This window comes from Hippopotamus amphibius, chromosome 1 (assembly GCF_030028045.1).
Source record: "Hippopotamus amphibius kiboko isolate mHipAmp2 chromosome 1, mHipAmp2.hap2, whole genome shotgun sequence".
NCBI lineage: Eukaryota > Metazoa > Chordata > Mammalia > Artiodactyla > Hippopotamidae > Hippopotamus > Hippopotamus amphibius.
In genome coordinates this window covers 5,243,671-5,260,941 of record NC_080186.1, presented here as the reverse complement: position 1 = coordinate 5,260,941, position 17,271 = coordinate 5,243,671, and the positions used below count along the sequence as shown (strand labels likewise).

The 17,271-nt window shown below is 57.0% G+C and overlaps 1 protein-coding gene across 1 annotated transcript in view; it reads right to left on the bottom strand.

The window, feature by feature from the left end:
• The window catches only part of CAMTA1 (calmodulin binding transcription activator 1), an 869,135-nt gene that overhangs the window by 252,722 nt on the left and 599,142 nt on the right, over nt 1–17,271 (bottom strand). The window contains exon 6 of the mRNA XM_057695058.1: nt 5,126–5,197. Coding sequence (XP_057551041.1) covers nt 5,126–5,197 — 72 coding nt within the window. The remainder of the gene's footprint in view (nt 1–5,125; nt 5,198–17,271) is intronic.

Genomic DNA, 17,271 nt, shown 5'->3' with positions numbered 1-17,271 from the left:
ATTTCTGCCCTGGGAAAGCCCGCTCTCAGGGTGGGGAGGGCGGAAGTTGACCACACTGAGGGTCAAAGGTCAGCTAGGGACCCACAGTCCAACAAAGGGGTTTAGAGCCTCAGCTCGACATTCCCCCACACCGACCCCCGGCCTTGCCAGGCAGACGGGGAAGCGTGGTTCTCACGGGCAACTGTCGGGGACCCTGGGCTCTGCCCGAGCAAGAGCGGGGTCTCCCTCCCGTCCTGGAGGGCAGCCAGTCCTGTGGCTGAGACCCCCTCCACTCCAGAGTGGGGGGGCTCTGGGGGCCCAGGGCAGCCTGGAGTGAGCCCCCTGGTGAGCTGGCGCCACCTCCACCACCCTTGCACCTTCTGAGCCGACTCCATGCACCCTGCTCCTGCTCTTCCTGGGGGTGCTGGGCTGGCAAAGTTCAAGGTCAGGCAGGAGGCAGAGAGTGTGGGAAGAAGGGCAGCTGCCCCCTGTGGCTGCAAGGCCTGGGACCAGGTGCTCAAAGCTGAAGCTGTCTCTAGCCCCTCCCTATAAGAAGGGTGACGATGGCACCCCGGGGAGACAGAGATGGGCGCCTTGGGAGCCCGGTCTTCTCCCAGGTGACACAGGGGCCCGTGGCGTGGTCCAGTGCGCTGCCTGGCCGGGAGTCAGTCCCTGGGGTGGCTGGCTGTGTGGTCCCAGCTTCCAATGCTCAGGGTTGTCGGGGAAAAGCCAAACCCAGCTCCTCCTTGTAACCCAAATGCCTAGAACTTGGAACCCAAACATCTGCCACTCTCAGGGATCCAGGAACCCCCGGTCCTGGGTGCCCCCCAAAGCCCCCGTGTCCCTGTGTCTGCACAGCAGCACTCAGGGGCCTGCAGGCCTCTGTGTGAGCTGCCCAGGGGGGGCCGGGGAGCAGCTCCCGCGGCCTCCGCCCCCGCGAGCTGCTCTCGACAGCCACACAGCCCTGAGTGAACGGCGGGGGCAGACACACAGGGACACACCCCCTGCTTCACTTGAGCACGGAAAACATTCATTAAGCATTTTAGAGGACAAGGGCAAAAAGAAAAACACTCATTAGAAGCAGAAATAGTTTCCAAATGAGCCATACGGAATCTGCTGGCAAGTCTGGCCTGAAGTGGGGGCCTGTCCTCCTGGGGGGAGTGCACAGAAGGAGGGACTGTGGGGCCCAAGAGCGGGGCACAGGAGGAGGCAGGAAGGCCTGAGCCAAAGCGCTAGAAAATCCCAAACGGAGAGGCCACGGTGGCAGGGATGGAGGCCGAGGACGCTTGCAGTCTTGCCCAGCCTGCGAGTGGCCCAGCCGGCAGGAGGGGCTGCACCTCCACGGTCCCAGCAAGGCTCAGGGCCTGGGTGGCTGCAGTGGTGGTCACCTTCAAAGCCTCAGGAGGCAGAGGCAAAAGGAGCCGGGGGGCCTGATCCCAGCCCAGCTCCATTGCTGCCCGGCTGCGTGACCCTGGGCCTGGCCCTGCCCTCTCTGGGCCTCAGCGTCTACCTAGGAAACGCAGCGGCGGACTTTGGGGCAGCCTATAAGGGCCCTGCCAGCCGTGACGCCTGGAGCCCTCAGTGGTGCTGGTGATGTGATGAGAAGAGGTGTGTTGTGCCGGCCGGCAACGGGGGCTTCCCAAGGCCCCAGGGCCAGTCCCCCAAAGGGCCCCGGAGAAGTGGCCTGAGCTCAGGTCCTCTGAGGTCTCAAGATGCTGCCTGTGCAAGTGACCACGCGGTGCCCTAGGCACACGGCGATGACCTTAGGCGCCCTGGGCTGAACGGGTTTCAGTCCCTCTACTCTAGGGGAAGATGCTGGGTCCCCAGTGTCTGCCAGCTCACATTCTAATAAAATATTTATTAACGAAACAGAGAGAGAGGAGAGAAGGAGGTCACAGCCTCCCCCGAAGCCCGAAGCCAGGTCACCGGGAAACTAAGTGCCATGTCAGCTGCTGCCCTGTTCCTCCTCCTCCTCTTCCTCCCTGACACTCTGCTTCTGGAAGGGGCGGCCACCTGCGTGCCCGGGTCTGATGTGCAGACCCCTCCCCTGTCCTGGACAGCAGAACATGGTCACGGTGGGGGTGGGGGGATGTGCTGGCCCCTCCCCATCTGGCTGAGGCTCTGTGCTGGGCATTCAGGGGAGACAGAGGGATGCAGGTGGCTCCCTCAGGGAGCTTCCGGGCTGGTTGCAGAGGAAAACCAGGCCTGTGTGGGTGGGGTCCCTGCTGTGCTAAGTGGCCTTGCGATCAGCCATGTCAGTTTGAGGCTCTTAGAGGCAGGCGATGGCCGCTCAGCTGGGACGGCAACAGCTGGACGGGTGGGGCGGCTCCCAGAAGCAACTCTCCTTTATCCAGAAGCCCTCCCTCCCTCCCTCCCTCTCCCCCCAGACCCCTTCCTTTCATGGGACTCCCCCTGTCTCAGCCAGCCCGACAGCCTGGGCAGTGGGGTGTGAGGGGTGTGGCCACCCAGCGCAGCCTCGGCCAGCAGCATGGCATGCTCAGGGGACACGCTGACTTCTCTGCTGCCTGTCGGCACCCCAGTCGCCTCTTCCTCAGCTCTCACCCTGTCAGTGCCCGGACACCTTCACGCCCACCCAAGCCCTTTTCTTGGTAATTGGTGTCAGAGACAAACTTGGGCCAGTTTTCATCTGGGCTAGTGTCTCATGGTTTCTTTCCTATGTAATATCAGAGAAATTAAACCTGGCCATGCCAGCGTTATCCTGGTGCTGTAATTAGCATCAGAACAAATTGCCAGTGAGCTGGGCGGCTGCTGCCGTGCTCGCTCTGGGGCTCCGCGCCGGCCCCTGCGATGTGCTAATTGCTTTGGCCTTCACTCCTTAATCTCCTCCTGCCCAGCGCTGACCAGGGAGCAGGAGCCCCGCCACCCATGTACACCTGCTTTGTACACCTGCTCACAGAGACAAGAACAATACTCGAGGATGCAGAGGAGGGGGTGGAGGGACAACTCTCTGGGGACCCGGAGAGAAAATAAAGATTCAGATCAGCCCTGGAGAAACCAGATCCTGTGATCCTGGCCTTTGGGGAGACTCGGGTTCCTCCCCAGCTAGAAGGTAACAAACCGAGATGCATCTAAGTCACCCCAGGTGTGTCTCCAGCATGCAGCGGCCAGGATCAGAGCACCAGGGAGGGGAGGGCTGGGGAAGAGGAGCAGGGCCCCCCCCCACTTCTGGCGCAGCCCCAGAAACAAGGCAAGGGCAGCCCAGGCTAAGAGGGACCTGGCTCAAGGGGCCTAAGTGCGTGGAATCAGGCTTGGGGTGCAATTGGCTCAGATTCCAAGGCTGCCCAGTGGTGTCTGAGTCCAGGGAAGGAGAGCTACTGAAATTAAAAGGCCACAGGAGCCTGAGGGAATGGAGGCGTGGGTGTAGGAAAGGGGTCTGGAGGAGAGCGAGCAGCCTTGGAGAGCAGACGGCTGGGGCTGCTGCAGGGGCTGGCTGGCATGAAGTCGGCTCTGGGGGTGCTGCTCCAACAGGAGGGTGGCAGCCGCACCGAGCAGAGAGAGTATAGCAAAGAGGTGTTGTGATGGGGCCTGAAAGCTGAAAATGCCAACACGGGACCTGGGGGGTCAGAGGTCCAGAAAGGAGGTCACAAGGGCTGCTTGGGGTGAAAGTGTTTCTCTGGCAGCCACAGTGCAACCCTGGGGACACGGGGGCATGTTCTAACTGCACCAGATCTCTGCTCTCAAGGAGGAGCCCACACCCCCTCCACCTGCAGCCACGTAGAAGACCCTTCCCCCAGTGGTGAAATGTCTTGGGTCCATTCTCATTAACAAGACCTGGAAAGTGTCATCCCAGGACCATGCTGAAGGTCCCTTTCACAAGGACGCAGGGTCGAGCAATTAGAAAGCCAGGTGCTACCACACCAACCTCCAAGGGGGACAGACCCTGGGAAACTGTAATGGGCAAGGTGTCGGGGAAGCCATGTGTGCAAGTCAGCACCTCCTCGGACAGTCTCAGGTGCCACCTGCTAATGAACTCACTGAACCACAGGCAGTTGTTTCTGGGAACTAAGGGAGAAAGGAAGGGCTTGGAGGTGGGGGGGGCGGGCAGGGCAGAGCTGATGGACCTGGTCTAGGTGTGGACACCAAGGTGGCCCTGTGCCCAGCAGACACCTTCCAGGCCACCTTCCCGGGGACCATCGGCCCTTCTGGACTCCATGGCATGCACAACTCTCTTCTCTCATGACCATCGCGGGGCTTGCTTCCCTTGTGCTGGACCACTCCCAGCCGTATCCTCCAGGTCAGGGAGATCCCCAGAACCCTGGGGCCCAGGCTAACTTGAACAAAAGTGGATGCAGAAAGCAAGACCTGTGAGGGGAAAGGCCAGAGGCAGCCGTTCCTGGGCAGAGGCAGAAGGAAGACGTTGGGGCAATGCAGCCGTGCCCCGCCCATCAGAGGGCGAGCTTTGGAAGGGACCCAGGTCCAGGCTCACTGGGTGGAACGCTCAGACCTTCACATTCACACAGCAACATCTTCCACTAGGCAAGAGGACCAGCAACGCAACCAGCCAGAGGCTGGGCGGCCCCGGGGCTGTGCAGCAGCACCATGGACAGAGACCTGGGAGCCCGGTTCTCTTGGCGCTTTGGCGGCTGGAAGGCTCCTCCACCCCTTTCTCCAACCTGCTCCACAGCAGACACCGCAAATCACCGCAAATCGATTACAGAGCTCCTTCCCCTTGAGCCAGGGCTTCTGCCCTCACAACCCTCCCAACCAAACCGACTACAACTGGTATGACTCTGGGAGCCGATTTTTCACACATGACGACGACTGACCCACATGAGAAAATGAATGTGTGGTTTTCAGCAGAAAGGCTTTTCTCAGTCGGGGCAGGGTGCCTAGCCTTTTTCCCGTCCTCATTCAGAGGAAACTGAGGCACCCTGGAAGCACCTGGTGGGATTTTGTCTTCACGAGGTGGGCAACGCCCCCCACCAGGCTTTCTCACTTCCTGGCACCTGACCTCACACCGGGCCACACAGCTGGCCTCAGTGCCACATCCCGACATCCCTAGGAAAGCTGGCCAGGGCGCCTGGGCCTGAGGCCACCACACACAGGAGCCCCACCCCACGCAGCTCCCTCCACAGACCCTTCCCCAGCACCGGAGACGGAAGAAGAATCCAGTCCAGCCACCTACCTGAAGGAGCCAGTAGCACCTCCGGTGGAAGGTGGGGATGATGGAGGAATGGACATAGCAGCCGTACAAGCACTAGGGAGAGAGGAAAAACGAGAATTCAGTTGGAAAGAGGGAAGGAAGGGAGGAAGACAGCGCGACAGAGAAGGGGCAAGAAAGGGCCGGGGACGCTGCCACCACCCCAGGGAGACCGAGGGGTGGGCGCCTCCATGTCTGGCTCCAGGACCGAGGCTAAGGTCTGGGACACACCTAAGAAGCACAGCTGGGAAACACCAGTGGGCAAACACGGATGGACAGCTGGGGTGCTCACGACTGTGGGACCACGGGGCACGTGGGAACCCAGAAAAGCCTGGGGCCACGGGAACGCACACACGTATACATTTTGCCTATCACTTTAGGGGCAGGGATTTACCCTGAAGTTCATGCACAGAGCCTGGGTTAAGACCCTCGGTGTACAGGGAGGGACGGAAGGTTACAGAATTGATTAAAGCACACACACATACTCCAGGCATTTCCTGGCCAAGGAGAGTCATCCCTGGAGGCCCTGGCTGGTAGGAGCTCCAAGGCTGAGGGGCCGGGGAGGGACAGCACTTCCTAAGACTGACTTCTGGAGTATGGGGCACTTTATGTACACTCCCCATTTGCTGGTTTTTATTTACAGTTTTCTCTTCATATATGTGTTTGCTCCAAGTATAAACCTGCATCTTTTGCAGATGGATTTGGTTTTAGAAAACAGCTAGAGACAGCTTGGAGAAGAAGGCGGGTGAGGACTTAAGTTCAGGAACAGCATGTAGAGGGGACATGAGGATGGACAGCTCTCATAGAGCTTGTCACGTAGACCCGGGCGGGTGAAGCTGACCGGTGGGACAAGTCAGGGGGTCACATCATGCGTTGGGCACTGTGGGGGCTCGCCTGCCGGCAGGGGTGCAAAAAGGGAACTAATGAGAATAGTTGTGCCCTTCCTGAAGTTCAACTCTCAGAGTCTGAGTGGGAGAAAATTTAGCCTTTTGTTGTGGAGCTTCCAATTCCAAACTAGAATGAGCTCCTTCTATTTTCTTTGGAGTTGCCCTAGCTTCCCAAAGCACACGTTCCAGAAGGGGTGAGGCGGAAAGAGAAGGCAGGACCACAGAGCCTCAGAGGACAAAGGATGGGCAAGTCTTCCCTTCCCCTCTCACTGTAGTCCCCCAACCCCGACACCAAATCTGCAGAGAGAAATGGCCTCAGCTCTGCATTTACAGCTTTCATCCGATATTTTTCACATCCCCAAAAAGACTAAGTGCAATTTGATTCGACTAGGAGTCCATTTGAGCCCTGCCTGTCTGATTAGCAGAGTTGAAAGAGAAATTATTTTGGACTGCGGGATTCTGGCTGCAAGAAAATCAGATTTCCAATATGTTAGAACTTTTACAGATTGCTGTCTGCTGGGACTTAAGCCCTGTACAAACCAAACAAACAAAGAGGAAATTAATTTAAACGATTCCCTTGCAATTCTTGCCCAAGAAATGTATTTATTATTAAGAAGGCAATATTCTTTCCTGACTTTTCTGGCTTTCAATAAACTGTGTGTTTCTTTAAAAAAAAAAAATTGATAGCTTATTCCTTCCTGCCAAAGGAGACTCGTGTTTGGACATTTTCTATGAGCGTTTGGTTGCAATGGGCAAGCAACCCACCTACGGCTTACATCAGCCTTTTTCCTCTGGAATTTGCGTGTTCTCCTGGGCAATGTCATTGCTTTCACTCTTTCAAGCAGCCCCAAGGAGGGAGAAATAAACTGGTGAGAGAAGAAGTCTCTCCCTCTCTTTGAAATAAGAGGCTTCCCATCTGCTCTTTCCCACCGTTTCTCCCTCTCGAGTTTGCAACAACCGCCCCTCTTCACCTGTCTCTTTCACTTTCCACTGCTTTTTCTTGAACTTGAAAAGAACACGGTTGATTCACAGCAACATTTCCCCCTCGATTCACTGCGTATCTGCCTGGGTTGGGCTGCAGCATCCTTGAACCACGTTCTAAGGACTGAATACCCAGTGTGTGTCCCTCCTGTGACAGCACAGGAAGAAAGCACAGCCCATTCTCCCCGAGCCACCCCAGCACCCCTCTCTTTGGCACCCTCCCCTCCCCAGAACTGTCCAGAACTACCCAATAAACAGAATGATGTTAAAAAGAAAAATCACCGTTTCTACATCAAGGCTCATGCATTTTCATCAGAGGAACCCTTGGGGCCTCACTCAGAACCTAGTCTATTTTTAGATATTACTCTAACCACCCTGATGATCCGATGTCTCTGGTCTCTGCAGATGAGAAGCACGGTCTTAGGAAGGTGGGAGAGACATACCCCTGATGAGAGCAAGCCACGTCAAACCACATCCAGGGAGGAAGCGCCCCAGGGTGCCCCAAGGACTCGAGAAGCCCAAAGGCATCAGACCCTCCCTGTGTTGCCTGGCTCAGCACTTGGGGGTCACGCCATGGCTCCCTTGTCCATCCCGATTCCCTGGATGGTGGCTCCTGGCAGGCAGGACCTTTGAATGAAGGGGCCCCACAGCTCCCCCACCCAATACTCTCAGGACACTGGTCTCTACAGCCTGGTACAGGGAAGGACCCAGAGACGGCACATGTTTAATTTCTGCTTGTGGAACTCAGAAGGCTCAGGTCTTTCTAAAACAGACTAGAAAAGCATCCTGAAAAACGGCTCCACGTTTAGTGCCTGAAGAGTTAAGCTTCAGTTTCAAGGAAAACTGATAGGTGTTAGGTAGCTGGTTTCCCTTGTCTGGAAGGAGGCTTCCAGTGCCCAGTCTTGGCAAGCTAGAGTCAGCAAGGGGGCGATTTCGGAGCTAGGAATCCTGCTTGGGGGGGGAGGCCTGCCGTTCACTGGCTGCGAGGGCCCCTGTCCTGCCCGGCTGCAAAACGGGCACCATCCTCTTCCTGTCTCCTGGGTGGCTGTGGGGGTTGAGAGCTGGTGCCTGTGCTGAGCTCCCCAGGACAGCAGGTGGGAGAGGGTTCCAAGGAGGCCATGGGGGCTTTCAGGGGAGCACAGCTGAAAGGGAAGCGTGAAGGAAGTATTCCCAGCAGCAGGAAGTGCAGGCAAGACAGAGCAGGCTGCCGGGCTTGAGGAACTGTAAGGACACTGGGATGGACTGGAGTGTCCAGAGCATGGGGGTGTGGCAAGGGGCAAGTTTTGGGGAGACAAAGCAGGTCAGATCACAAAAGGCCGCGGGGGACTGCAGCAAGGAGGTCGGCTTCACCCTGGGGCGGCGGGGAGCAAAGGAACAGCGTGATCAGGTCTGTGTTCTGAAGCTTCACTGCAGCCGCCGTGCGGCCAGGGACGAGGGTGGGGGAGGGCGGGGGCACCAGGGCCAGTCCTGAGTCCAGGAGGCACGCTGGCACCGGAGGTGGCCGCGGCAGAGAAACAGCTACGCTGCCAGGTGCAAGGATGATGCCCAGCTTCCTGGCTGCTCGGACAGGAACACAGCGGCCTCAATCACAGGAAACCCTGGGGGTGCCGCAGGCTGGTGGGGAGGGGCTGCTTTCCGATTTCTGTTGGTGACTCTGAGGGGCTCGTTAAGATGCCCAAGGGGAGACACACAGAAAGCAGTAAGTTGCCGAGGTCTGGTGCCGGATCCGGGCTGGGCGCCGCGAGTTCCACATCCTCAGCCCAGGGATGGCATGGGAGGCCCAGGAGTGGGGTCCATCCGCTCAGGCTGGTTTCTGCAGCACAGAGCCACACCCGCTTGGGTGGACGGAGCAGGCGAGGCTTGAACGTGCAGATGCTCCGAGCAGCGGGCCACACGTGCTGTGGTGGGCTGCCTCACCGCGCACGCATACACCTCGCAACCCCAAACCACCCCACGGCCCCGTCCTGATCCCAGGCTCTCTGGCCAGTTCCCATCGTCACCCTCATCCTCACCCTGCAGCCCTTCTGCCCGTTTCCAGTCTGCATGACAGTGTCATCACCAAGCCAGCTGGGGATTGATCGCACACTGTCTCACGACACAGCGTATCAAATCCATTCCCTTTAACCACTAATCAAAAAAGCAATCGAGTTTGTCTGTAGTCCTGTGTGTGGCACTAACTCCTGGTGCTTTTTGATTAGGCTCTGGGGGTCCCCTGGGAGGTCCCTGGGTTGAGCTTTGCATTTGGGGACCTTGATGTGGTGGAAGGGAGAGTCACATCCTGGGGCTGGCGGATGCAGCAGTGTGTGCGTGTGTGTGAGTGTGAGGCGTGGGTACACATGCGCGTGGAGGTGTGTGCAGGAAAGCACACCCTGGGCCCCTTGTTTACATGTATTACGTAAAACAAAGAAAGAAAAAGAGAAAGCAACCGGCTGTTTATAGGAAACTCAGAACTTCATCCTGTAGATGGAAGCAACGTTCAAATTAGTTATATTTGGGAAATTAAGGTCTGACAGCTTCCCTTTAACATGACAGTTGAGCAAGGAAGAATTTTTTTCTTAAATACTCAACATTGCTTATATGACACTATGGGGCTTTTTTTCCTTAAATAAAGAGGAAAGATAAAATTACAGGAGAAACCAATAGCAAACAAGAGTTCCCTTCCGTTCAAAATACTGTGGGGGATGTTTCCGAAGCAAGCATCAGCCTCAAACCTCCTCAAAGGGATTTTTTTCCCAACAGACTCAGGTGCCAGGGGGTCCCCCCGATGCCAGCGGGTCCGTCAGGGCTCGACACACGGTGACCTTGGTGGGCCAGGAAGGGCGTATCCCAGGTGGTGAATAAAGGCTCATTGGCGGGGTGCTGGGACTGGACGGTGGGTGCCCTTTCCATCCAGCTCTCAATGGCTGCAAGAGATGCTGCTGCTTCTCCATCTCTGTCTGTCTGTCTGTCCATCTGTCTCTCTGCCTCCAGCACGAGCTCAGCCTTCCTATTGCCCCTTCTGCTCTAGAAAACGGCCAACTCGCTGTCCCCCAGTTCCACGCTTTCCCTCATACGGTCCCACTCTCCAGCGTGGGCTGCGTCCTCTCCTATGCAAACCCCACCCTGCCCGAGTCCATCTCAGGTCCTCCCTCCTGCAGGGAGTCTCTCCTGACCCTGCCAGTGGGAGGAGCCTCTGGAAATGGCCCAACCGGGGTCAGTGGGCAGCACAGGAGGTGGACTCTGCCTCAGGGTATCACAGACCACCATCTTTGCCATTTAACATTCCCATTTGCAGCTCACCTATCACAGGGGCTGGCTGACTTTCTGCAAAGGGCCAGATGGCAGATGTTCCCAGCTGTGTGGTCCAATGGTTTCTGCTGTAGCTGCGCAACCCTGCCTTTGTGGGGCAAAAGCAGCTTAGACAACAGGTAATGAACATGTTCCCAAACTTCATTTATGGACATGGTAATTTGAACTTTGCATAATTTTCACCTGTCATGAATATCATTCTTCTTTTGATTTTTTTTCCCCAACCATTAAGAAAATGTAAAAACCATATGTAGCTCATGGGCCTTACAAAAATAGGTGATGGGCTGGCTCCGGCCCGTGGCCATAGTGTGCTAACCCCCACCCATCACATTGGGAGGAATGTGAGTCGTATGGTCCTTCGTAAAACTCCCCGCGGTGACTTCCACCTAGCAGGTGCTCAATGAACTTTGGTTGATTTTGATGCGATGTGAATATTGAAGCCGGGCAAGGAGGAAGAAGCAGAGGCCCAAGTGCACAGAAAATAATAGACTGTACATTTCATAAATACACTTCATAAGAGTGAGTAAGCACATTCCATCTCCCCACCGCTGTCTATGGGCAGCTCTTAGAGGACCTGGTTGTCTCTCTAATTGGACTTGGTTGTGGATGTTTGTTTTCTGGGCCTGGGTGTGACGTGCGTCCCCTAAACGTGAGATCCGCAGACACGCGCACACCGTGCTTGGCGTGGAGGACTTCCTGCCATGTAGCAGGTGCTCAGGGAAAACAAGGCTTCCTCCCCCTGTCAAGCACCTTCATTTTATTAACTAAGCCAATTCAACAAGATAAGGTTATGGCAGCTGAAAGCAGTCCGCACAGGATTGGGGCTGTGAAGCTTCTTTACAACCCCACGGCCTTGGTTGCCTGTGAAATTTCTTCTCTGGGGAAGACATTTTCATTCCATTTTGGGGCCCCTTCCCACAGGAGGCAGGGAACCCCCGAAGCCAAGGTTTGCTGTCGACCTCCTTCTCCGGGGAAAACGGGAGCCTGGCATCTTACTCGGCGGACCGCGGGAACGCACATGCCCCGCATCACGGGGCAGGTCTCTCTAGGGGAGGGTGCAGCAACCAGGAGGCACCTGGGACTGTTCCAATTCCAATCACGTAGAATGAAATAAAACAGAAACCCCAGTTGCTCCGTCGCACCAGGCTCCTTTCAAGGGCTCACTGGCCACATGGCGTCCGTGGCTACCATGCTGGATGGCACGGAAAAACCCACTGTCATGGAAAGTTCTATCGGACACGGAGGCTCTGGAGAACAAGAGCAGGGGCCCAGTTCAGGGATGTTCAGCTGGGGTTCCTGGGACCTGAGACCCCAGGGCCCAAGATTTGGGGAAGCTAGTGTTTGGGGGAAGAAGTGGAGGTTGGGACTCTGGGGCAGAGGCTCCACTTTGGGGAGCTGGAGTGTTTGAAGGTTGGTATCTGCTTGAATCAATCAGTGAGTATATCCCCCGAGCCCCGGTGTTCAGAAAACCTCGCTCCCCAGCTCCCCAGCTCCCCCACCCCCACCCCCCAGCCTCCTCTAATGCAGGGATAATATCTGCTGTGGCCTCAGACTAGGGCATTTACAGCACATCTCCATCTCTAATCCTCTTTAAGGGGTCCCTCTGCTACCTCCTCTGCAAACAGTCCTGTACCAGCCCCAGTAGCCAGGCCACCGGTGGGGGGCCGAGAGCTGGGTTAGGCTCGTGGTGGTGGCCCCCACACTCTCTCAGTGGCCTGGCCCCAGGTCCCCCAGCAGCCTCACCCCTCTCCCCCTGGGGCAGTGACTGTCTGCACAAGGCAATCAGAGTGAAAATAGATTTTTAAGCTGCCTGGCTGACCTCACACACTCGAATCTGATGCACACGCGACAAAGATAAATACATTTTAAGATGTGTCACGGTATAAAGGTGACAGAAGAGAAAGAAAAACTAGAAGGGAAGGCAAAATCCACTGAGATGATGGTTTAATCCCGCTCTGCGGGGACGAAGGGGCAGGGGCCGTTTATTCAGAATATTCCAGGTGGGGCAGGTGAAGATTCCAGTGCCAGGGCCACAGGGGGGACAGCCATGCTCTCCCAGAAAGGGCACCCTGGGGCGGGCAGGGCCTTGGCTCACATGTGGGAACCACATTTCTCTACCGTCTGCTCTGTGCCCGGCCTGATCCCTGGCCTCCGGACCCCCAAACTTGTGGTTGAGAGACAGCCAAGCAAAACCGGATTAAAGCACCCTGAGGCTCAGTGCAACGTGCCCCGGGAGGGGATGCAATGGAGCCCCCAGGAAGGGAGGAGTCCCCCTTCTCATGCTGGAGGCCAGCAAATTCACCTAAGAGGAAGTGACATTTGTGATAGGTCCAAAAGGGTGAGCAGGAGTTGGCCACGTGGACAAGAGGTGCCCAAGATCAGGCCAGGTAGACCCGAAAGGTCCAAGCAGCCCTGCTGCTCCCCAGGCACCGGAAAGCCGGAGCAGATCCTAGAAGGCATCAAGAAGATCTCGTGCAGGGACAAGGTGGGGGAGGGGGTGACATGGAGTCCCTCTCAGCTCGTGCCTGCGTCCGTCCTGCACAGAGGCATCCGCGGGGAAGGCCAAGGCTGAACAGGCTAGCAGTCTGTCCAAGGTCACTCAGTAGGAAGAGGCAGAGGGGGACTCAAACCCACCCTCGTCTGGCTCAAAGCCCTGAAGCCCTTTGCCTGGCACACCACCCCGACGGCCTCACTCAGACGTCCATGCCAGAGGCCGAGAGTCAGGCCTGCTGCGGGGCCCACCTTCATCAAAGACAAAGGGAGGGGTTCCCGGGGCCGCTCCCAGGACTGTCCTCGCTGGAGGATTTGGTTCCTATTAATCTAAGATTAGACCAAATGATCCAGTTCACATGCTGGCTGCAAAGGCACTGGGCCTCAGAACTTGTTAAATAGTGAATTGCTTTAAAATTAGTTTGAGCTAAATGGATTGCAGTCTGATTCGACCTCCCGGGTTGGGTAACAGGAGAGACCTGGAATATTAGACCATCATTGACCAGACCTCCTTCGGCGGCATCTCCCAGAGCCTGAGCCCTGGTCTGCAAATGAGTGAGCGGGGGCTCGGAGATGTCAACACCTTGCCCAAGGTCACAGGGACGTGTCCTCAGAGCTGGAGGGACTGAGGGGCAGAGAGAAACCGATGTCAAGGCAGCAAACTTCCACCCCTCCCAGTTGGGCTGCGTGCAGGGGACGGAGCCGGAGAACAGAGCAGTGCCTGGCAGGCCAGGGACACATGTGACCCCACCCCATTGTCCTGCAGGAAGCGCCTGTGGGTCCCTAGTCCCTGGAGACAGGAGACCGCCTCCCCCAGGCACCTGCACTGGTGAGAGCTCAGTGGAGGGGCACATAGGGGTGGGGGGTGGCGCCTCGGACAAGGAGAAAGGACCACAGAGACACTCCAGGTGGGGGCTCTGTTGGGGGAGGACAGGTGGGCTGTAGCTGGGAGGAAGGAAGGAGGGAGGGAAGGAAGGAAGGAAGGAAGGAAGGAAGGAAGGAAGGAAAAGGCCCTGCCCTTGCCCCCCCACCCCTCCCCAGGCTTCCCAGCCCCTAGGTTTGGTAGGGGAGTGGTGAGAAACATGGGGGCTCAGGGATCTTGGAGAGAGGCACTCAGTTCTCACATTGGAGCCTCCCCCAACATCTCCACAGAAGGTTCTAGACCATCTTTATAGCACAGGCCCTTTCAGTAGCTATAAAGGAACCTGAAGAAGAAATGAGGGGCAGAGGTAAGGGTTGAGGGGACGGTGTGAGCTCTGGGAAGCCCCTCACTGCTGGCCTCTTCCAGGGACCTGGGCGGTGACAGTCCTGTCAGGGGCAGCTGCACAGCATCAAACCCACCTGGGTCTGGGCCCCGAGTCTGCACCCCCGGTGCCTCCCCTTCCTCAGCTCTGCCCCTGCTCCGGCTCACCTGGGCCGCCTTCCCAGGGGGCAGATGAGCGTCTGCAGGAGGAGCCCTTCTAAATAGAGCCGCTGCAGCTTAACCACGACATGAGTGAGGAGGGCGATAAAAATTAAATGAATTTTTAGATAAAAAGGCATAAAAATCATGTCTCAAGATATAAATAAAATCCCTCAGAGCTTCAGCTTTATTGTTTTTGGGGGGTTCTAGGATTAATAAATTAGTGGGCATAAAATGGAATAATAGCTAAAAATTGATAATAAGGTAAATTTAGATTTAGGGAGGGAGTTGATCTGTGTCATGAATCTCAAACCAGAGTCCAGGGCAGGAGGGAGGGGCAGCGGGTTTAACCCTCTGTGGTCTCTCCCGCTGCTGTTCCCACTGGTTCCGGCTCCGTGACCCCGGGGAGGAACCTCTGCTGGGGTCCAGTCGGGGTACCTGGCCTCCCTCACCCGCCCGCTTTCCCACCCCCTGGGGACCCTCAGCCGGTCTACGTGGTCTCCTCTCCTTCCCTCCATCCCCAGCACTTGCCAAACTGCTCTGGGGAAACGGCCACCTGGGGCATTTCCAGGTCGCAGAAATCCCTTCTGGCACTTAGTCCCCAGGGGCCCCCATGAGGATGTCCATTCACCCCCTCTCCTCGCTGGGTACAACCAGCAGCTCAGCTCAGCCCACCCGCCCTGCTGGCAGCAGCAGGAACTACTCTCTCTCTCCCTCCCTCCCTCCCTCCTCTCCACCCCCCACACCCTTGTGTTCTGACTCCTTTACCTCCCCACTCTGAGGTTCCTGTCCTTTTAGCCTGTTTCAGTGTGTCTGGGCTGTTTATATCCCAAATACTTCCTAAGAGTACTGGGCATCAATAATAAATAAATAAAGTGAAATTTCCTCTCTCTCATCAAAGTGCATTGCTGAGACCTGCTTCCTGGAGCCCTGCCAAGTGGCTGGAACCGATCTCGAAAGTGGTTTATAGGGATGGTGGCCTCCCTCCTCTGCTCTGCCCCTCCCCCCCTTCTTTCCACCCGCGGTTTCAGAGCACCGTCCACCGGGCCCCCTGCATAGAAGACCCTAAGGAGGAAAATGAACTCTCACAGGTAACTCTTGGTCTCGTTGGTGTTCCCCGTGCCAATCACCTGTGTAGGCTGACGCACTGTAGGACGCCTTGCACATTTTGGCCTAAGTGGCGACTGATGGCAGGGAGGGGGGACACGGCACCTCTGTAGGGTGCCAGAGGCTGCATCCTGGGTGCTAGGAGCTTTCAGTGCACATTCCCAGGTAGCCAGCCTTGCCCATCTCATCCTCTGTGCCTTGGTTCCCTGTTCCCAGACGGGAGGACACCCGGAGCGCCCCAGCGTCGAACAAAGCCCCCAGAGGCCACTCCGGATGGCACAGAGGCCCTGCTCAGCACACGCGGGGCTGGGGGGCTGCTGCTTCTGGCTATAATTACTGCTTCACTCCAGAACCCGCTAGCACCCAGCTCCCAGCACCACCCCATCCGGGCACTGAGTGTCCCCCTCAACACACGCAGCCGCTGGCTCGCAGCCAGCCGGGGAGTCCAGGTGAGGAATGCTTGCGCAAAAGCAGGTGATGGGGTTTTGTTTATTAAGAAGCTGGAGGGAAACGCTGGGACGGAGTCTGTGCCTATGTTAATGCAGGGCTGGGCTCCCTGCCAAGACATTAAGTGGAATCGAATTCCTGAAACCAGCTTTAATCAGCAGATTTTTAAGGTTAGAATTACTCTCTCCTCTCAAAGCCTTGCCAAGGTTAATTCGGACCCGAGCATGCAGAATTAATGGGCTGGACAAAGGGAATCGGCCTTGTCCCGATTTTTTCTCAAGTTCACAAAACATCCCTACGAAAGAGGGAGGGCAGTGGGGCAGAGCCCACCTGTGAAAGGAGCTCCCAGCCTCGGGGGATTGATTGGGGGCCATGTCAGAAGTGCGCCCAAATGGAATCATGCCAATGGCCAGCTCCGGCCGAAGAGACTTGCCAGGTTGGACAGGGACTCCGGTTCTTAGGAAGCTGAGGGTGTGCAGAGCAGGGCCAGCTCAGCCACGCCCCGGGCCCTAGAAACAAATGTGCTGAAGACGGCTGGGCTCTCAGTGTCTCCCAGGGCCTGAGCACAAGCCGTGCTCCCCGCCCTGGTGGCATTTAGCAGCCTAGGAACCTTGGCTACTCTGCATCTCCCTGAGCCTCGATTTCCTGATCTGACCCTTGTTCTTCTTGGCACTCGTGCCCGGGCGCAGGGCGTGGGCGTTGGAGCCAGATCTGTGTTTGAAACTCACCCGCATATCTGGAGTCACAGCACATGTAACTCCAGGAGTGGGGGCGAGATGGACTCGGTCACTTTGAATCTCAGCGTCCTGGTTAGTACAAGGCAGATGGACAATGACCCCAACCCTGCGGCTTTGTTGGACTAAATGAGGATGAAATGACGATGTGTTTGCAGCGACCGGGCACGTAGCAGGTCTTCAATAAACACAGGCTCCCCCAGTTTCCCCAGATACGCCCTCCTCCTGCGATCTCTGGATGCAGTCCCACAGGGATGCTGTCTCACCTGGGCCCATCCCGGGATCACAACGGTTTCCCCTCGGTCGCCCCGACCCTGCTCAGGATAGCTGCCCAGCCGAGACCCCGTTCATGCTATGTGTGTGTGTGTGGGGGGGGGGGGTCACCCCGTCCTTTCTCTCCAGCTTCCTCAAGTATCCAGGGCACGTTTTAAAATAAGCAGCTGAGGCTCCTAGAACCGGCCAAAATGGAAATGGGGAGGGAGGGGCGCAAGTCAGGAACTCCTGGGGACCCAGAGCCGGAATCCTCCCCGTCAGCTGCCCCCCCCCCGCCCCCACCCTGTGGATGAGCGCAGGGACCCTCCTGTTGTGGAAAAAGTCAGATCCTCCCGGATTCTGTCCAGGTTTCCCTTGACATTCCCAGCTTTCCTCCGGACCAGCCGGATTGACTTTTACAGAAAAAAACCGCACTCCAGGACACATTTTCTGGCCCAGGCCTGGCTGTGTGGGCCAGACTTCAGGGTGGGGCAGGGGTCTGTAGGAGCAAAGACCCCGCAGCAGCCCCCAGGGGAGACGGAG